The sequence below is a fragment of the Paralichthys olivaceus genome, chromosome 6 (assembly GCF_024713975.1).
Source record: "Paralichthys olivaceus isolate ysfri-2021 chromosome 6, ASM2471397v2, whole genome shotgun sequence".
Lineage (NCBI taxonomy): Eukaryota > Metazoa > Chordata > Actinopteri > Pleuronectiformes > Paralichthyidae > Paralichthys > Paralichthys olivaceus.
Window position 1 is genome coordinate 16855574 of NC_091098.1, and position 21159 is coordinate 16876732.

Below are 21159 nucleotides of genomic sequence, written 5' to 3' on the forward strand. Positions count from 1 at the left end.
CTCCACACATGTTGGAGGGCTGGGGAAAAAGGTTTAGATGCAAGATGTTATTGTATAAAGGCTTTGCAATAAAACACACACATATTTCCTCTTCTTTTTCCAAAGTTCTCCAAAAGTCCAGACCATAGACTGCATAAAAAGATGGACGATGCAGCTCCACTTACTCCCCGTACATCAGAAAATTATGAGGTCCTGTCAATACACACACTCCACCAATCGCGAGTCAGTCTCCGCTGTCAATCATCTCAGCCCATAGCATTAAATAACGAATTAAAACCAGATTGATAAATGAACACTTGAACCTACATCAGCATGATAAGAACTACCCAAAATCACAAAAAACATTATTGACAAAAGATTATTTGACGTGTACTTTTACTTTTTAATGTGGTCCATGTCCCATCTGCTATCATGGAGGAGGTGGGGTTTATGACCTATCCAGCAGCCAGCCAACAGGTGGCGATCAGGACGTTTTGGCTTCACTTTTTGGGGAGAAGTCATGTCGTCCATCTTTATACACAGTCTACAGTCCGGACCAGAAAGCTTGTTTTGTTGACACATTCATTTGGTTCTGTTAATTGGACAGTGCTGTCTGTAGTTGATACTTTTTATTGTGTAAAATTTCTGAATTCCATCCTGCTTTTAAATCTATGTAAAACCAGTTTCTGTACTTATTTCCCTCCACATGTCTACACATCCACTATTCTGTCCCTATACGTAAACCGTGCTCTGTTTGCAAGTCTTTCAATAAAAGTTTAAAAAAACTACATGTGCAGTTGTTTTATGTATTAAAATGAGAGGAGATGAGATGATGACTCAGTTTGATCAGATGAATGAATGGAATTACAACAACAGCAGTGGAGCTGAAAAGAACCGTTATCCAATCAGCACGGACTCATTCTAAAATCACGCTATGCCTACAAGTCCCGTCGGGCCCTGCGTCAACCTCGGGTTGGTCCACCCTTTGCGGAGGCACGGGGGAGGTGAAAAATATCCGTGCGCGTGGACAATAAACAAACGATTCAATCGCGTAGTATTGTGTATTTCAGTACACTACTCTGTTCGGGTGCTGTGTTTTAATATCACAAACGAGTAGCATAATGTACTCGTGGTAGTTGTATTCTCCCTGGACCCTGTGGGCTGCAGCGATGGTCGCGCCTGTAACGTGCACATGTTGCTGCTTTGCTTTGCTTTGAACTGAAATAGAGTGAGGGGAAACGTTTCGTGAACAGCCGGGCAGGCAGCCGTCCAGCGGAAAAACTCACACAGAGCCCGCCACCCTGACACACTTTCCAGTTTGCAGTCAGCGGCACTGTTGCTCCTGTCACGCTGTTTTTTATTTAGCTTCCCTGCTTTCACCCAAGTCGTTTTTTGATACTACAGATCAGGCCGAGTAATATCGGATGTGGTAAGTTCTTACACACTTGTGCGCTCTCTTGTCTCGCTAGTGTTAGCCCCCAGCTAGTTGGCTAACGTTAGCTAGTTAGCCACCGTAGCGGCACTGGAAAGGAAAAAGTCGCTGGGTGGCTAGATAGCTCCATGGCTAGCCGCACATATGCTAACAACTACGCAGTCGTTTGGGCTGCGTTATCGGTCGCCTTTAACGTGAGTTGCCGTCGGCTATCCGAAGCATTTCAGCTCCCAGCCTCGGCAGCCGTGGCCAACAAGCCTCTGGAACGCAACTAATAACGTTAAATTAGCATTTGCACATTTTATGTGCTCGAGGGTGTTGTGTTAATATTCAGTCATAAACAGTAGGTGGAAGGCTAGTTGGCTACAAACATTAGATGGACGCTCTGCTGTTGATGAAAGCGAACTTGCATCACAGAAGCTGCTGGAGATCTATTCTCGATTGGTGTGTTATGTTAGGTTAACAATACGGCAGCATGGAAATCAGTGTAACCACAAAAACGTGATATTGAATAGTGTCTCCTCTTTGATTGCCAAGTTTAGGCAGTCTGTGAACGTGACATTGATTATATTCGTACGTTTCAGATCCAATAGACTCGAGGGAAATAGTGTTTAATTCAATCTTTTGGCAGCACGGAGATGAGAACGGGGATCCCCTCATGTGTACCCGAGAATCTGCGGCCCACTCTTTGCCTGGGCCTTTGTCATTTGCTAGGCACCCCCTCCCCCAATACTCCTCCTCTGCAAGGAATGCTCACCCCTAACCTCAATGTGACTGAGGGCCCAAGACGATCAGCATCGCCACAGCTAGCAAGTAGCCCACCCGATGTTTGTACCTGCCTCCATCGTCAGGCTCGCAGTACCCGTGTGTTTAGTAGAAATCAGGAATGGCTTCACGTGGTCAACCCATTAACCAGGTCGCAGGAAGAATACACCAACTTGGCTCTGCCCTGAAGATGTGTTGTTTTCTTTTAATAGTGCATTGTGGCACGTGTGGTTGGGAGCTTTTGTATTCACTGTCTTCTCCCACAAACCACTTCCCAAGATGCCTGCTTGCTGATGGGCTCCATTCAGCACTGGTAGACGGGACTGTAACTTTAAAAAGATGACTAATATTCAGTAGGTCTGACTTCCCTTCTCTCGTTTTAGCACCAGGCTGGCTCCTTGTGTGTTTTCAGGAGACCTGCATGGTGTTTCTTGCAGGGATCTGTGGAGGTCCAGCAGTTCATTGTACAGTAACGTACTGTACACGGCATGCATCCTCTGGTAACGGAGGGGGGGCGGGACGAGTTGGCTTCAGCCCTCCCGACCAATGAGCTGCACGCCTGGCCTGAGCAGCGTGCTCCCCGCCGCCCTCTCCCCGTTCAACGTCTCGGCCCGAGCGTCACTGCTCCCCCCCGCCCCTTCCTCCCCGTCTGCCATTTTGGTTTTGTTCCCGTCTGCAGTCGCGAAGCCAGCACAGCGATCACACCGGAGAGACTGAGCCCAGCGACGTAGTGACTCGACAATATAGCAGCAGACCGTCCTCACCACGCATCCCGCGTCCATTTTCTCCGCACAAAACCGTCGAATCTCCCGTCGTCGTCAGCACTGACATCCAGACACAGCGGGAGAGGAGCGGGTTCGCATTGGGAAGGGACCGAGAAGCATTATTGGTAAGGAAGGAGAAATCAATGAGGCACGAGTGTAATGGCTACTCTTTCATTTCGTTGGATTGCTCCCGTTGAGCGATAAAGTTGGATATCCGTCCCTGTGTTAAACGTCGGAGCGTGAACTCACACCCGTGTACGGGCCGCGGTTGTCGGGTGTCAAAATACAACCGTGGCTATTGTTTGCGGGGCAGGTTGCGAGCATAGCTTCAGCTGCTAGCTTGTAAAGTTGTGATCCGCACCCGGGCTGATGCAGGCCCCAGGCCGAGGAGCTAATGGCCAGGGGCTGACAGCGGTGTTTTCTTGCCTCCTGAGTTATTCATGTTGCGACTCTGTCCACTTGCCAAATCACTTAACTGATTAGCACCAACCTACTTAATGGTTTCACTCTCCGTGTAGCTCACTGACATTTAACGGAGCTTTTTTTTAAACGTGTAAAAATGGTCCGTTACGAGGTGTTCGAGCAATAACAGTGGTGGGGAGGGAGGCTCGGTGCTTTGCTGTATCATGCTGGATGCCTTCATTTTCGTTTTGACGACAACCAACCGTGTATTATAAATCAAGTGAAAACCATCGTTTACCGATTATTGAAGCGTTGACTAGCAGAAAGATTAAACACAGAGAGGGGTACGACCGGTCAAAGTTTGTTTATTTCTGGGCGGCAGGTAAGTTAGCTGCATTGGATGCGGAAATTGTGGCCGATCGTGTTCGTCGGGCGGTGGGAGTGTTACAGATACTGCGGCCTATTTTCCCTTCAGAAGTGAATGAGCTTCTCCTGAAAATTGCCTTAATCACATTATGCTCTGGTGTTAATCTTAAAAGAGTATAATCGCTAATAAACACGCCCTTTAATATAGTGAATTCAAAGATTGTTTCGAATAGTACACTGTGATCCTTGTGTCCACACCTGCGAGCCAGTGCGCGGTAGTGTTCACCGCAGTGAAGTTTTAATGATTCAGCTGTTTTTCTTGAAACAATGTTGGCATTTCATGTTTCTGGTACAATAAACAATGGAAGTCCATAAACAAGTCAACGCAGTCTCTGAGCATGAAAGGGACTGATAATGCTTTTATTCACGTCTCTTTCCCTGCTCAGTTCGTTTTCTAGCAGATTTGTTTTTGGCCGGCAGCCAGCCCAGCTGCTCTCTAGACCAGAAATCCTCTCTTCAACATGAGGATTAGGTAGCCTTTAGCTCGGAAACTCATCTTAATCAAACCATAGCAATGAATTATATATTTCTCACTACTTTTAATGTGTATTTCTAATCAATTTTCTTTTCAAAACCTCAATGGAAAGCAATGCATGTGGACACTGGATTCAGTTTTTCCACTCAATATATTTTAATTTTTTTTGCAGCTGTTAACCTTGATTTCTTGTGTTATCCTTTGTAAAGTGATAAAGGGGAGATGTGATGCAACAATATTCAGCTTGTTGTTCCTTTTGGTGTTTTGCTGATGAACAGATGTCCAGCTCGCCGCTGTCCAAGAAGCGTCGCTTGTCAGGAACAGAGACGAAGACGGGATCCCACTGCTCCTCCTCTAACTCTGTCAGAACTGATCTGTCCCACACACCTGCCAACGTAAGCACTAACACATACATTGTGTACTTTTGGATAGAACTTGTAACTTAAACTTAATTGCATTTCCTGCTGTCTCTCCTTAGGGCATGGCTAAGAATGGCAATGATGCTGAGATTGACGAAGGCCTGTACTCCAGACAACTGTAAGTCCTCTCTGTCGAAGTCTTGTCCAGACAATGGAGAACAGACAACCCTATTTTTATTTATAGTTAGGCATTAAAAATGCAGAGTTGTGCTGATTGTGCTTTCTCTGCCAATGTAGTTACGTGTTGGGCCATGACGCTATGAAGCGCATGCAGAACTCCAATGTCCTTATCTCTGGTATGAGAGGTCTTGGAGTGGAGATTGCCAAGAACGTCATCTTGGGAGGAGTTAGAAGTGTCACTGTACACGACCAAGGACTTGCAGAATGGAGAGACCTTGCCTCTCAGGTGGGAAGCGCGCATTTATATTCTTATTTTGCATTGGCACAACAACATTTTTCTTACTTATTATTTCAGTCATCAAGCCATTGGTGCAGGTTTTTGAGCCTGATGTCAAAGTCCATTGTGCTGCTGTTATGAGTCACTTGCTGTATTGTTGCCAAAAAGAGCACTGTGGCCACCCCCACCCTTGTTAACCATGGTCTGACCCAGATTAATCAGTGGGTGGCCTTTCCCTGGGTCATAATCATAGAGCTAAAGCCTGTTTAAGAACATCATTACAGTGGGTAGACTGTTAATATAATAATAAACTTTATTTATCTATCTCAAGAAAAGTGAGTAAAAGAAACTTGAACACATAAAAGCCATAATATAAAAATAAGTATATAATATAAATAAGTAGTAAGTTTATTTCTATCAGCTTGACGTCCTTAATTTTGATGTGGCTATTTAAGGCCAGGCTGATGAACGTTAATTTAAGAGGCTCAGTATTTTGATGTCGCTATTTAAGACCGGGCTGATAATTGTTCATTTAAGAGGCTCAGCTGGGACCCCCTTTTTGTATTTTGCATGGTTGTTTTTAGATCAGTATGTCTGCTCTGTCTGTGATCATCCAGTGTGAGTTTAACCTTGGGCTCTCAAACATTTCTATATCAGCCACTGGCATTTGTCCCAGTGTCCACTCTCATTCAAGCTGAATTAAATAGTCCATGCAAATATCTGCCACTTAATACTTATAATGCCATCCATCTTCTATAGGGAGGGGCCTTTAATCAACCACTGAATCTTAGACCTTGAACTTGCTAAATTTGAAATCCCATCTGTTTTTCATGATGCTCACACAAGAAACGAGCTCGATAAAACTGACAGCCTCATTCAGATTTTTGTAAACAATAATGTTGTCCTGCTGACATCGTTGGGTGTCAATTTCTCCCTGACATCTTATTTATTTCGTTTGGTCAGTTCTACCTCCGGGAGGAAGATCTGGGGAAGAACAGGGCCGAGGTGAGCCAACACCGTTTGGCTGAACTGAATAACTATGTTCCTGTGACAGCCCACACTGGAGAACTCACTGAAGACTACATGACCAAGTTCCAGGTATAACTTGTGTAGAAGCCTGTACCCCAATCATTCAGCATTCAAGAAGGACAGGATTTTTTTAATTTGTCATTTTCTGCAACACTAGGTGGTAGTACTGACCAACTCAAATCTAGAAGAGCAGCAGCAAGTGGGGGAGTTCTGCCACAGCAAAGGAATCAAGCTGATCATTGCAGACACACGTGGTCTGTTTGGGTAAGATTCTGAACCTTTGTTTGTTCTTGTGAAATCTACAACCACTTCTGTCTGTCATTGTCTAACATTTGTGTGTTTGTTTTGTAGCCAGCTTTTCTGTGACTTTGGTGAAGAGATGGTCGTGTATGACATCAATGGAGAGCAGCCACTAAGTGCCATGATTTCCATGATCACCAAGGTTAGTATCTCTGGTTAGTCTGGTTGCGGATGTTTGTAAATGCAGTTTTTGCTTTAAAGATCAGACCTCAGGACAAGTTGCTACTTTTTGCTTTCTCCAGGACAACCAAGGGGTTGTGACATGTCTGGATGAGGCTCGTCATGGCTTTGAGAGTGGCGACTATGTCACCTTCACAGAGGTTCAGGGTATGACGGAGCTCAACGGCTGCCAGCCAGTGGAAATCAAAGTTCTGGGTAAGACCTGTTAGGGTTTAAGAATTAGACACATCTTGTTTAGTCTGATAATGAATGTAACGCATGACTTGCTGTCTCTGTCCAGGTCCCTACACCTTCAGCATCTGTGACACAGCTGGCTTTACGGATTATGTGAGAGGAGGAATTGTCTCTCAGGTCAAGATGCCCAAGAAGATTGCTTTTGTAAGTGACGTGTTGTGATGTTTCTGCTTTGACCAGTGGGAAATTATATGTGGATTAATTTCTCACTGTCTTGCATGTCTTTCCTTGTGCAGAAATCCATCTCTTCCTCCATGGCTGAGCCAGAGTTTGTATTGACAGACTTTGCCAAGTTCGACCGTCCAGGGCAGCTTCATGTGGGCTTCCAGGCGATCCATGCCTTCCAGAAGAAACACAACCACCTTCCTGCACCTTGGAGCCAGGTAAATATCACCCCTATTTGTTGTAATATTGTGTTAATGGGAATATCACACTGGCTTGGAGTTACTTTTAATAGTTTAGGAAAAAACCCACCTTCCTTCTTGTTTTGATTAGCTCAATTGAAATTTAACTAGTTTTTTAGATTTATAGGAAACTTGGTGTTAGTAATAATGTTTCCAATATGCATCTACAGAAGCAAATAAAAATGTGATTTCACACAGAAAAATAAAATTACTGTAGAATTTAAAAAGTAAAACAATTTATACAAGTTAGTGAGTTTAATATTTTATAAGCTGTCCAACCTGCTGAACTGTGTGTTTTCCAGGCTGATGGTGATGAGCTGTTGACATTAGCCAAGGAGGTGAACTCTGCCCAGGCAGGCTCCGCCAAAGTGGAGCAGTTGGATGACGCTCTTATCAAAAAGTTGTCATTTGTTTCTGCTGGTGACCTGGCCCCTGTCAATGCCTTCATTGGGGGTCTGGCAGCACAGGAAGTGATGAAGGTCAGTGGTGTGATGTGCAGCTCAATTTCTCCTGTAATGTATTGTTTTCTGATTATTTTCAGTAGTCTTTTGGTAAACTGCTATGTAAGTGAAGAAAATGTTATCGCTGTGGATGTACTTTTATCTGATTAGACATGTTTGGGCCTCTATTGCTAACTCCCTCTAAACACAATTCTTTGTCTTTCTCAATTGCTTATTTTTACTTGTTCTCTCTTCTTTAGGCATGCACAGGAAAATTTATGCCAGTAATGCAGTGGCTGTATTTTGATGCCCTGGAGTGTTTGGCCGAAGAGGAAGGCGTCACACTCACTGAGGAAGAGTGTGCCCCTGTACGTGTTCTTATTAAATCACAAACATTGATGCTGAGGACAGACGACAGTGACAAACCATGATGGTAAACCTCTGTTCTTTTCTCCCAGAGGAACTGTCGCTATGATGGGCAGATTGCAGTGTTTGGCACCAAGCTGCAGGATATGCTTGCCAAACAACGCTACTTCCTGGTGAGATACCCGCTGGAAACCTTTCTCACTGGAAAATATCTCATGACAAACTGTTGCTAAGGGAGAATTAAAGGATAAGGCTAGTGATATTCTTCATTCTTATTGCCAACAAAATCCCATGAGAAGATCAAAACCATAATCCTATTAACTAGACTTCCCTGTAACCTAAACCTGATAGAAGATATTCCTCTTTGCTGTAAGTCTCCTATGTTGTCTAAAGACTTAAAAACATCAGTAAATAATAATGTAGTACAAGATAAAATGCTTCTGCTCTGTCAATGTAAAAGTGAAGATAACATCTGTATTTGTATCCATATCATTAAGTGTAATCAGGACCTAAATACTATGGATTATAGTGTTCTTAGAATTTTTTGGCAATAAAAAAAACGCGTTATTATCAGCATTGCTGTTAAACAATGGAACATGTCTGGCATTAAGGGATGTATAATAGAAAACTTTTTTTTTTTACAGTGCAGGGTTAAATTTGTATATTGTGTCTGAACACAGAGAAAATAGAGCTTGACTTTGTGAGATTTACCGAGTGAAATCCTTCCAGGTTGGAGCTGGTGCCATTGGCTGTGAACTGATGAAAAACTTTGCAATGATTGGACTGGCTGCAGGAGAGGGCGAGGTCATTGTGACGGACATGGACACCATAGAGAAGTCCAACCTCAACAGACAGTTCCTCTTCAGACCCTCAGACGTGACGGTCAGTATTGACTTTTTTTTGGTGGATACGAAATAGGTCTTGGACATAATTTGATCGAATTTAATATTTCCTTGCAGTGCTACAAATAGATTTCCTGTTCATTGCAAATGATTGCACTTAATGCAACTCCTGCTGATGGATGATATTAGCATTAAGTAGAGAGGAGTTGATTCCTGGGGCTGTAATGGCTCATTCTGGGTGTGGTAGACTTGTATTGGTTCATCATGTGGTGATGAATGAAATGCAGTGACCTTTCAAAGTACAGACTGTTACTGGAACACTGTTATTCTTACGTGATGTTGTTTGCCTGTTTATTCAAGGGTGACATGTTACAAAACAAATTGTGGTTGGATGGGCCCGCTTCTGACAGACATGCTGCAGGCAATAATTATTGTAGAAATGTGCTTATTGATGGAACCTTCAACCAGAAACAACATGCAGTGTTTTTATACAGTTAATGGACTCCCTACAAAAACAGATCGGTCAAGTAATCAACAAGTATGAACACTATTAATAGCCCCTCCTGTTGCAGTGCAAGTGTTAGCATTTGAAGAGAAAGTGAAAAGGTCACTATTTAATGTCATTCGTGGGTATGTGTGGTGATAGAAAATGAAGAGTGACACTGCAGCAGCAGCAGTGAAGCAGATGAACCCGTCCATCAGGATCACAGGTCACCAGAACAGAGTGGGACCCGACACAGAGAGGATCTATGACGACGACTTCTTTGAAAGCCTTGATGGAGTGACCAATGCACTGGACAATGTAGATGCACGTAAGAGACATGGAAATCTTTTTTTACAGAATGTGTAATTCCTAAAAGAACCAGATTTAGGATCTTGATGTTTTTTTAAAAGCATCTATTTTCCTCTCTCTGTATTTGAGCTTTGCCCTCTGCCTTGTGTTTTTGCCCATTTTTTTAGGTATGTACATGGATCGGAGGTGTGTATACTACCGTAAACCCTTACTGGAGTCTGGTACTCTTGGCACCAAAGGCAACGTCCAGGTCGTGATCCCCTTCCTCACAGAGTCATACAGCTCCAGCCAAGACCCTCCAGAGAAATCCATCCCCATCTGTACCCTGAAGAACTTCCCAAATGCTATTGAACACACACTGCAGGTCAATAGATGCACGTAACAATGTTAAAGATAAACCCAAAGCACATGTGTTCTGTAGGATTGTTGAAGATGTCATGTTGTAACAGCTTTTAATGAAAATATATTCAAACATGAGAATTCTATGTCACAAAAGACTAATTCACTATATGATTAAATTGAGAAACAATTAATTAAATTTTCCACCTCTATGATGCCACTACTTCTTTTTCACACATTGTGCTTCTGACTGTATTATTGATCTGTTAATATCTTCTTCTGTTCAGTGGGCCCGTGATGAGTTTGAGGGATTATTCAAACAGCCACCAGAGAACGCCATGCAATACCTCCAGTGAGTTGCCTTCTTTGACATCCAAAAGTGACTATATGGCATGACTGTGGTTATCTAAATGTAGGATGTGCTCAAAAAGATTTCTCTTTGCATTGATACACAGAGATCATTACTACTTTCCACATCTATTAGTTGGTGGAGATGCCTCCAATTTATTTTTATCTCATTACCTGTAGATGCTTGTCAAAATTGTTTAACAGATATCTCAAACACGTCTACATAGAATATAATTTCCACTTTTAAAACTAAAATCACTTCAAGTTAGCGCTACTGGTTTTGAAACAACTTAAATCATTCTGTAAAAGGGCTCATTATGCTCCTTGTGGTACATTTGACCATATTTAAACTGGGAGGAAACAAAATCTCAATAATTGGTAACAGCTCTCCAGCTTATTGGATCTATGATCATTGTTCTTTCAGAGATCCTAAGTTCATGGAGCGTACTCTGAAGCTGCCTGGAGCTCAGCCTGTGGAGGTGCTGGAGGCTGTCTACAAGAGTCTCGTCACAGACTGCCCCCACAGCTGGGCCGACTGCGTTGCCTGGGCACGCAACCACTGGCAGTGCCAATACAGCAACAACATCCGTCAGCTACTGCACAACTTCCCCCCAGAACAGGTAAACATTGAGCTCACTGCTGGGTGGATATCAGTCTGGTGTTTCCACTCCCTATGTCTGGAATCGGCATTGCTTTGTCCCCATATATTTTTTTAGTTTCTTATATTTTTGACTACAGGTATAACATCTTGTTCAGTTCTAAGCAGTGAGTAAACATTGTTTTTGCAATTGAAGTGAGAAACAACAAAATGAGCAGGGTGTTGCTCAGAGGCTGATTTGAGGAATGAGAACAGTTTTACTGCAGCTAAATAAAACCACAGAGACTTTAGTTGATGTCACTTCTGCATTCATCACACTATTAGAATCACCTGGTTTACAGCTTAAAACTCTCTGTGGAGGTCTGCAATTAAAAAGGTGGTAAAATAGTACAACCCTGTGATATAAACAGCACGGAAGGCCTTTAATAGACACTTGATCTCTCATTGGGGTTCTGTTTTCTTTTGCCAATCTGAGTGAATCCACACCCCATGAACGGCACATAGACATATCGATACATCACATTAACAGCAAATAATGTAGAAGCTTTTTAAACTCTTGTTTATTTAATTAAGGCTAAGTGTTGTTTTTTTAAGATGCTGCAAATGTAAGGCACGGATGGAGTGCCCTGATTTAACTGACCTTTTATCTCTCCTCACTTCCTGTCATTTCTCTATTTTCTGTCTTTTAAAGGAATACAATGAGCCACTTTTTTTGCATTTCTGTGCTTGTATTGCAAGTTTATCATCTGTCTTTCAGCTCACCAGCTCTGGTGCCCCCTTCTGGTCTGGCCCAAAGAGGTGTCCTCACCCCCTAGAATTCAGCACTAGCAATGCAAGTATCTGTCCATTATGTTTAAGTGCACATACTTGATACATTATCTGCTTTTAATGGATCTATCCAGATTCAGGTTAGTAACAGAATTGCTCCCCTTCTAGGAGCTGCACATGGATTATATTTTGGCTGGAGCCAACCTGTTTGCTCAGACATATGGCCTCCCAGGCTGCACTGATCGTGCAGGTGTGGTCAAGATCTTACAGGAGGTCAAGGTTCCAACCTTTACCCCTCGTTCAGGAGTTAAAATCCACGTCTCTGATCAGGAGCTACAGAATAGTAATTCCTCTGTTGGTAAGACGCTCAAATCTCTTAATGTCAAATTTAAGGCAAAGAATTGTTTATGTGAATGAGTTATAGTTTGCCATAGTCTGGCGTCATTCATGCTTTGAGGAGAATGTGACCACTGATCTCTTGGTATATTAGATGACTCAAGACTGGAGGAGCTGAAGGTCACACTGCCTTCCCCCGAGACTTCCCAGTTCAAACTCAGCGCCATCGACTTTGAGAAGGTACTCATTCTTTCCTCTGATATATATGTTTGCATTTCTCTGTATTACCCACATGGCTGCTGTTGGTGCAGACTGTACTGAAACAGAACTAATGATGGTCTTTGACCTGTCGGTAACAGGATGATGACACAAACTTCCACATGGACTTCATAGTGGCAGCATCCAACTTGAGAGCAGAGAACTATGACATTCCCCCGACAGACAGACACAAGGTGGGGGATCACATTTTGTTTTAATCCTGGCATTGTCTTTTATTGTTTTTATTAATGTTCTTTTACTGCAAGTTATGTCTCCTTCTGTATTTTAATTGCTGTTTAATTCTTCTCCCTCCAACCCAGAGCAAACTGATAGCTGGCAAGATCATTCCTGCCATTGCCACCACCACGGCTGCCGTGGTGGGCCTGGTGTGTCTGGAGCTCATCAAGATTGTCCAAGGTCACAAGAAGCTGGAGTCGTTCAAGAATGGCTTCATGAACTTGGCCCTGCCTTTCTTTGCCTTTTCTGAACCTATTGCTGCTCCCAAACACAAGGTAAGCACCTGCTTGTTTTGAGCTGTTTAGATATCGAACAGTGAAACATGTCCCCACTGTGGGAAAATGTCCCTATTCATAGTATCCTCTCTACAAGGGTAACACTACATAGTCATTACATGTTTTGAGCTCCGATGATGATCCAGCCATGCTAATACTGATGCACCAGGCAGATGCAGTTTGCCTGCCTGGGTGCAAGTGAGTTCAACTCACCTTCTCACGCTGATGAGATCAGTGTGTGCTGAGGAGAATAATACAGTTTTTAAAAGCTTTCTATTTTAAGACTTGCCTTTTTTCAATTTGGCAAAGACGGCAGTCAGTAGCTATCGTTAAATGTAAACGCATCGTGTCTTTGTGATCACTTTTTGTGACTGACATCATCTCATAACCCCCCACTCTTAATGTTTTTGCAGTACTATGAAATTGACTGGACGTTGTGGGATCGCTTTGAGGTCACAGGTTTGCAGCCCAATGGGGAGGAGATGACACTCCGACAGTTCTTGGACTACTTTAAAGTACGTTCTCATCAGCTCACTTCCTCAGTTTGTTGCCATGTGATTTCTGGCCTACAATTAACAAACCCCATCTTTCTTCTGTTGGTCATTAGACTGAGCACAAGTTGGAGATCACCATGCTTTCTCAAGGAGTGTCCATGCTCTATTCCTTCTTCATGCCTGCTGCCAAACTCAGAGAGAGACTGGACCTGCCGTGAGTATTTATCATTACTGAGGCATGTTAAATGCTAGTGTTTAATCTGTTGCTATAACGGTATTTTCGTTTGTCCTGTAGGATGACAGAGATTGTGACTAAGGTGTCCAAAAAGAAGCTGGGAAAGCATGTGAAAGCACTGGTGTTTGAGCTATGCTGTAACGACCTGTCAGATGAAGACGTGGAAGTGCCCTATGTCCGATACACCATCCGCTGAGCTCCACACTCAACCCACCCACAGGACGGTGGGGGTTGCAGGGGGGAGACGGGTGGGCAGTGGTTGTTATAAGTGAGGATTGGGGTGGGTGGGTGAGTTGATCCAGGTCGGCTCTATTGGATCAATCAGTTTTCTGTTAGGCCTGTGGTTTGTGTAAACCTGTGCCTGAGTGTACATAGTCCCAGTAAGCTGACTTAAAGGATACCTGTATGTGTGTTAGGGATCCAGTTGGTGCTCGGCTGTGTGAACAGGGTGAGTCGTTGGAGGAAGGGAGCATGTATACTGGACCTCCTGATGTTTCTCAGTAGCAGAACCCCCTCTGCTCCATTGAATTCTACGCCTTCGTGTTCTCATGGTACTCCATAGCCCAACTAGTGTCCCTCTGAAACACCCTCACACTCTAACTAAGCTTCATCACTCGAGGACAGGTTTTTTAAAAACCTTCCCCTCCACTCTACCTGCTCTCTTCCTTCTTCCAACCCCATTTCTCGTAGACCTGCTCCCACATTACTGTTTTGTTTTCCCAAAAAGATGCAAGTAAAAGATGTTCAGCAAAGAATTCCCAAAGTAGTGACACATGTATTGAGAATCCTTTTCAGAATCCCCTTAATTCTACCTGAAAGCTTGAGTTAAAAACTGAAGAAACGCCCAAAGACACGGTGAAACCCAAGTCAACGGCATTTTCTTACTGGAAAAATAATCACGCCAGCAGAATAGGGACCCTCGCTGGTTTGAAGCCTCCCGAACACACCCACCTCATCCAGCACTCTTGACTTTGGAGGGGCTCTTGCACATGACATCGGTTTTCTCTTTATATTTCATGTGTTTTGTTGTTTTCTATTTTATGTTTTTGGGGGGGTGAGAGTGGACGAAGGTTTCAAACACCTTGTTAGATCATAAACTTTCTTCTTTCTACTTTGTTAACTCCAAATGACATTACAGTGTAAAAGCAAGGCAATGAGATGTATCTTGAAATGCGAGCACTTAGTGTGATAGTGAATAAACATGTAAAAGATATTTCTGAATTCGTGTGGTTATTCAAACTTTTAGAGTGTGTCTGGTGTAGCGCTGTAATGAAACTGCCAGAAATGTGTTTCCTGTCTGACCTGCTTCAGGCTCTTTAGAAGTTTCACAATAATGCATATCTGCAAACAAACTGAATCAGCTTAATGCCGACCTGAGAACTTACAACGAAAAAAAACCCAGTGAGATGATGGATGATTGATAACAGGATGCAGGAAATTCTCTCTTCCGGTGTTATTGAACAAATGCACCTATACTTAACTAGTTTAGTTTTAGAAGGGCATTGGGTGAGTAGTATACTAGTCACTCATTTGTGTTATTTCCTCTTGTGGAAAACTTTTAATGTAAGTTCCACCATCCAGTCGAGTTCAAGCGACAAGTTAGATAGAAGTTGAGTTTTGAATCGTCCTTCCTGAGAAGAGCGGATACATCAGTATGTGCAACCCCAAAGGATGTGGTCAGGTCTGAGATGAGGAAGAAGTGCGCGGAAGAAGTTTGACGAGCTCCCTGCAACAACTCGCTGTTCGTTACTGAATCAGTCAAATTTTGGATTCATTTTACATTATACAAAACGTTCTAATTTTGAGACTTGCCGTGATCGTGTGAAGATGCAGTGAGGACAAAGACATGATGGAAGTGGAGGACAGTGGTGAAGCGAGGACTTCCTGGTATGATTTCTGACATTCATCTTTAACTGTTAACACCGTGGGTCTACTCTGTTACTACTGGGAACTGACTGAGATCAAAATTATAAACTTAACTTTGTAGGAGGCATGGATGGTATTTGAAGTTGGCATCATGTTCTTTAAATGTAACTGATGATATTTATGTTATCTCATTGAACTGGAACAAAATCTTAACCTGCTGTAATCAATAATATTCACAGGGCACAAAGTAAACTCTGACAAATTCATACTTTTAGCACAAAGTATCATTATTGCATTCAGCTGCTTTTTGTAGTTTCTTTCATTTATCTCACGGAAAATAACACAACTGTGTGTGAGGTTGTTTGCTTTGTGCTCATCAACACTGTCTTTGCCACTTTTAGGTCTGTGGCACCAGCAGAGACGCACTCCATCCTCTATGACCATGCTGGGGTACGACGCACTATCTGTCTCATTACTCTCTCCTGTCTGAAACATGTCTTAACTCTCTCCTAGAAACCTAAAACCTCACTTCCACTGTAAATCTCTGCTTTTTAGAAGAAGAGAAAACAAGACCCAGCTCCTGCACCTGTGATCAGGATCACAGAGGTGAGGATGGTGATCTGACATTAAACTCTTCATCTTCTTGCGTCTCTTTGCAAATATAGCGGAAGTCAGTCAACCATACCTTTGTGACCACAAACGCTGCATGCAGAGCTGAACATGATGTTCAGCTGTGCAGCCGCAGTATCTCTCTCTGATCTTTAAATCCTGTTGATATCACTCATGTCTTTCTTGTCTCTCATTTCAGCCATTATGATTTTACACTTTTCAAGGTTTAACTGTTTTGCTTTCATCGTGATTATGTCTCTTAACATTCACAGAAGCACTTTTATTGCAGATAATTCAAAGCATCTCACTTTGTTACAAATGTACTGCTGATGTGGTTTGTGTAAAATAAAATAAAAACCTTGCTGACATCTTGTATTTGGCTACAGAGGCACAGTTTCATCCTGATTCCTCTTTGAAAGTATCACAGGAAGCATGAGATGTGCACCCTGTAACCTCTCACCCCTCTCAGCATTTTTCTGGCTCCTCGCTCCTGAACCCCCCAGTCTTTCTCCAACTCACTCTGTTCTTTCTTTAGGATGAAGAGGAAGAGGAGGAGGGCGAAATGATGTCCAACCACATGAAGGATTCAGAGGTGAGGTGTTTTCTTTTAATGTGCAGCCAGCAGTATTTTTGATTAAATATCCACTTTTTTATAATTTTAACACAAATTAAAAAAAATGCTTTATGGCGATGTCATTGCAGGAGCCCAGTAATAAAAGGGTCAAACCTGTGGTGAAGTCGAACAGCCTAACAGGTGTCATAACACAATCCAAGACCCCTGCTCTGAAACGCTTTGGACAGTCCATTTCGGTAACAAACACAAAACTAATTTTTTCTCAAAAAAAGAATATGACATGCAGACACTCAACCACTGTGCTCTGTCCACAGCGATCCATTAGTTTCCGTACAGAGGCTCGACCTTTGCCCCCGGCTCCCCTTCGCTCTCGCACAAAGGCCTCGTCATTTCCACGCCGCCGCAGCAGCCAGTGCTGGAGTGACACCGTGGATAGTCACAACCTCACCGTCAAGGAGATAAAACGCCAGGAGGTGCGAGGGGGGGGAACTGGCCATACTGCTCGTGTGTTTAATATGAATGTGTGTTTAGACTGGAAGGTATATGGGTCAAGTTGTGGAGCTGTGGTTGCAGTGTGGGCGGGTGACCACTCTTCATTTCTGTGAAGCAGATCTTTACTGCGATTAGGAAAGAGGATGTGAGCTGGCAACAGAGGCTCAACTTCCTTTATTGAAGCAGCTCATGTTGTACAACTGTGTGTTTTCTACCTCATGCCAGTGTGTGTGTGTGTGTCTGTGTGTGTGTGCGCGTGCGCCACATGTTTGTGTCTGGTTAAACATGTGAAATGGTTCTTCCTGTAGGTGATCTATGAGCTGACTCAGGGAGAGAGACAGCTGATTGAGGACCTCAGTCTGGTTAAGAAGGTACTGTCCCTCTCTGCTGAGCTGAGGCAGAGCACGTCAACCACAGATTCATCCAATCATGTTCCTTTTCGCCACAGCACAGATAGTCTAACACTAAAATCCATTATCGCAGAAAGATGCTGCACATATTTTATGTTGCATATTGCAAAGATTTTGGACAAATTGCACAATTACACAACTTTTACATTTATACAAACATCCTTGTATATAATAATTCTATTTTATCTTATTTTTTCTAGATTCTGTTTCTTTTGTCTTATCCTTTCTTCTATTATTGTAGAATACATTGAATATATTTCAACCTCTCTTCTCCCATAACTTCTTAATTTCACATGTCTCTGTACCTGACTTCACTCTCTCCTCACCTGCACCTCCTCCTCTCTGTGTGCTCTAAGGTGTACTATGAGCCCATGTTGAAGTTGGACATCATGACAGAGAGCGAGCTCGGACAGATCTTTGGAACTCTGGACTCTCTCATTCCTCTCCATGAAGGTAAAGCATCGCTCCGCATCACTCATCTCCTGTTACCTCAGTCTCTACTCACACATCAGCAGAACCTTTCCCAGTAACACAGGTTGGGCTGTGCAATAATTTAATATTATCAGTAGAAGACCTTTAGTGGAATCATATCTGCATCTTATGCCAGTTCAGTATCTATTTAAATCAGGGGTCACAATTTACACAGAGGGACCAATTAAATGTCCAAAATCCAAAATATTTATTTTGAAAATGTTCTGTTTTGTCTCATAGTTACTTTTAACAACATTGCTGAGCCTCATAAACAAGTTTGTAAAGTCACAAATGGAAAGAGGTCATAAGGTCACACAACTAAACTAATCTTTTCAGTTTATGAGCTTTGATGAGTTAAAAGTGATATTTTTTGCGTCACAATGTCTTCGAGCATCGGCTTTCAGTTATCATAAGTCGATAAGATTCTGTTTCTGTGTCATGTCAGATCTTCTGAGTCGTCTCGAGCGACTGAGGGGATCAGAGAATACAGTCGGACAAGTGGGATCTACTCTGTTGGACTGGGTGAGTATCTCCAAGGAGAAGAGAAGAAGGTCCAACCCGTCTTCACTCTCTCCAGTTCCTGTATTTTTCTAACCACAGAGTTCAGACTGTGTGCATCTCTGCTTTCATTTGACTTTGAATTTCTTGCCTCATTGCCACCCCCACCCTTCCCCTCTGCAGTTCCCTTGCCTGGAAGCCTACATTACATACTGCTGTAACCAAGTGGGGGCCAAAGCCCTGCTGGACCAGAAGAAGCACGAGAAGAGAGTGGAGCACTTCCTGCGCTTGTGCCAGGAATCTTCGTTCAGCAGAAAGCTGGACCTGTGGAACTTCCTGGATCTCCCTCGAAGCCGTTTGGTCAAATACCCACTGCTGCTGAAAGAGATACAGAAGTGCACTCCTCCAGAGCACCCTGACGAGGACACACTGCCCGATGCTGTGAGGATGCACTCTCTTACACATGCATTATTTAAGATAATACAATCAAGCATCAACCCTTAGACAGAGGGTTCAGAATTCACTCATTTCCATGGCTATAACAAATACAACAGTACAACATACAGTACTGTATATGTCATTTATATCCACATTGTTAGTTTATGTAAGGTGTGTGCAGAGTCTGCTCCTTTAGATAAACCAGAAATCAGATGGAGCATGAACATTTGGCTGATTATAAAACACAAATCCAAATAACTAGATCTTAAAACCTTCCTCCATGTGCAAACTAAATATCAATCAGTATCAGAATAGATGTTGAACATTAAAGCTTCTTAGACAGTGGCTAAAATAGAGTAGCAAACCCCAACATTTGCATTCAGCCAATATTTTCTTTTTAAATCTACAATTCTTCACACATTGTCACCTCCTTATGGCAGCAAGAGAAAATGGTTTGATGATACTCAAGATTCATCAGACAGTAATATTGGGATTTGCTATTAGTAATGTGATGTCTGTTGAGGTCCAACACAGACATTTCAACACAGAATGTCTCTGTCCCCTTTGTTCCGCCCAGTTGGAGCTTATCCAGAGAATCGTGGCCGAGGTGAACAAGAAGACAGGGGAGGCTGAGTGTCAGTTCTACAGACGGGGTCTCATCTATCTGGAGGAGAGCCAGAGAGTACCAGAGATCCAGCTGTCCCGCTTCCTCTACTGCCACGGAGAGCTCAAGAACCACAAGGGCCAGGTAGAAGCTCCCTGATGTTTCAACTCTTCATGGAGGGGTTCTCCTGGGGGGGGGTTGTTTTGTTTGTATCTTAAATGAAGAGGGTCAATTCATTTAGAAATGATGCATAAAAATATATATACCTTAGCTCCTCTCAGTTCCAGTGTAGATTCATATTAGGGCCCTTGCATTACCCAGTATTTTGAAAATGCACTATCAACTTTATGTTGTCATTCTGTCATTAATATTTAATATGTATAAAAATGATGATCACAATATCTTAAAGGTCCAGTGTGTAGGATTTAGGTGAAAGGGATCAGAAATTAAATATTAAATAATCCTAGTGATGTTTTCACTCGTGTGTTTCATCTAAATTATATAAATTGTTGTTTTCTTTACACTAGAATGGAGCCTTTTTAATTAAAATACTTTATATTTACATCGGGAGCGGGTCTCTATAGAGGCTGCCATGTTTTTTACAGTCGTACGAATTGGACAAAGCTGCAACATGCAACTTCACCACTAGATGTCACTAACTTCTACACACTGAACCTTTAATAATAGGTGATTTTACTTTGGTTTTCCTAATGTCTGATTGGATACAGTGGTAATGAAACTCATAAATCTCATTAATCTCATTTGGTTTCCGTCTGTCAGCGGCTGCATGTATTCCTGTTTGAACTGGCGCTGGTGCTGACCAAACCGGGGGAGGACAAAGAGGGAGGTCAGGTGTTCCATGTGTACAGACAGCCTCTGCCCAATGCTTTGTTAAATCTGGAGGAGATCCCAGATGGGGAGGCTGGTGGAGGGGGCACCTTCAGAGGAGCCTTTACTGGGGGGAATGATAAAGGTAGCATATACAACTCATCTCACATAACACCCATCAGCCGAAACTTTTTTCCCTCAACCTTTGCTCCAATTCAATTGAATTCCTTCTCTCATGTCCTAGTGAAGAACTGTTTCCGTGTGAGCAGCAGAGGGCGCTCCAAAGCCCACTCCTACAGCCTACAGGCCAATGACTCCTTTAGCAAGCAGCAGTGGATCACCTGTCTGCGCCAAGCCATCATCCAGTCACGGGAGAGGACGGCCCAGCACAGAATGTCGCAGGTCTCCTCTCACGCCGATCTCGCCCTGTATCACATAGCTGATCTCAGCCTCAGCTCGGACTCAGAAACGATAGGCCACTCCAGCTGCTGACTGTCAGACTGATCACCAGGAGGCCTGTGGGCGTCTCTGTCAACGTGTACATTGAAACAAGAGGATATTAAAGGGACTGCTTGCGAAGATGATTGTGCTTAGACACACACATAGCATTTCCAACATGGATTTTATTTTGTACTCCTTTTTTTTTTAATCTGATGAATTGTGGTGATGTGTAGTGTACAGCTTGGGAAGAGTGAATGTAAAATGTTTTTTTTAAATAAACTGTCAATTAAAGATGCGTTGAGGTACTCATGCAAAAGTACACCGAGAAAAGTCTAAGTATAGCCAACAGGATATCCAGAGAAAAGATTAGAGATGATTATCCTCCCTCTCTCC

At 43.0% G+C, this 21159-nt stretch overlaps 2 protein-coding genes and 1 non-coding gene across 5 annotated transcripts; all 3 read left to right on the forward strand.

Annotated features, from left to right (window-relative positions):
• The first annotated feature begins 931 nt into the window (after positions 1–931).
• uba1 (ubiquitin-like modifier activating enzyme 1) lies at positions 932–14748 on the forward strand. 2 transcript variants are annotated; one of them, XM_020096173.2, is made up of 26 exons: positions 932–1408; positions 4522–4638; positions 4722–4780; positions 4900–5068; positions 6023–6157; positions 6246–6352; positions 6440–6530; positions 6631–6763; positions 6849–6946; positions 7039–7185; positions 7509–7685; positions 7907–8014; positions 8105–8185; positions 8742–8894; positions 9501–9666; positions 9815–10011; positions 10274–10338; positions 10759–10954; positions 11690–11764; positions 11869–12058; positions 12191–12276; positions 12396–12488; positions 12615–12806; positions 13220–13321; positions 13414–13514; positions 13596–14748. In XM_020096173.2, exons 2-26 carry the CDS (start codon positions 4522–4524, stop codon positions 13729–13731), a joined length of 3174 nt encoding a protein of 1057 aa, XP_019951732.2. In that variant the 5' UTR covers positions 932–1408; the 3' UTR covers positions 13732–14748. The 2 variants fall into 2 exon arrangements, with proteins under 2 accessions (XP_019951732.2, XP_019951733.2); XM_020096174.2 differs by lacking the exon at positions 932–1408 and adding an exon at positions 2179–3065.
• On the forward strand, positions 12936–13037 carry LOC138410644 (small nucleolar RNA U6-53/MBII-28). The gene has a single exon (XR_011243345.1). It is a non-coding gene; the product is annotated as a small nucleolar RNA U6-53/MBII-28 (small nucleolar RNA).
• Positions 14749–14885: 137 nt separating the features above from the next.
• Positions 14886–21057, forward strand: arhgef3l (Rho guanine nucleotide exchange factor (GEF) 3, like). Of its 2 annotated transcripts, XM_020096000.2 has the most exons (13): positions 14886–15422; positions 15803–15851; positions 15957–16007; positions 16546–16602; positions 16713–16820; positions 16899–17057; positions 17385–17447; positions 17843–17939; positions 18403–18479; positions 18639–18896; positions 19471–19641; positions 20278–20470; positions 20570–21057. In XM_020096000.2, the coding sequence occupies exons 1-13, from the start codon at positions 15382–15384 to the stop codon at positions 20815–20817; spliced, it is 1572 nt and encodes a 523-aa protein (XP_019951559.2). In that variant the 5' UTR covers positions 14886–15381; the 3' UTR covers positions 20818–21057. The 2 variants fall into 2 exon arrangements, with proteins under 2 accessions (XP_019951559.2, XP_069382148.1); XM_069526047.1 differs by lacking the exon at positions 15957–16007.
• Positions 21058–21159: the final 102 nt, after the last annotated feature.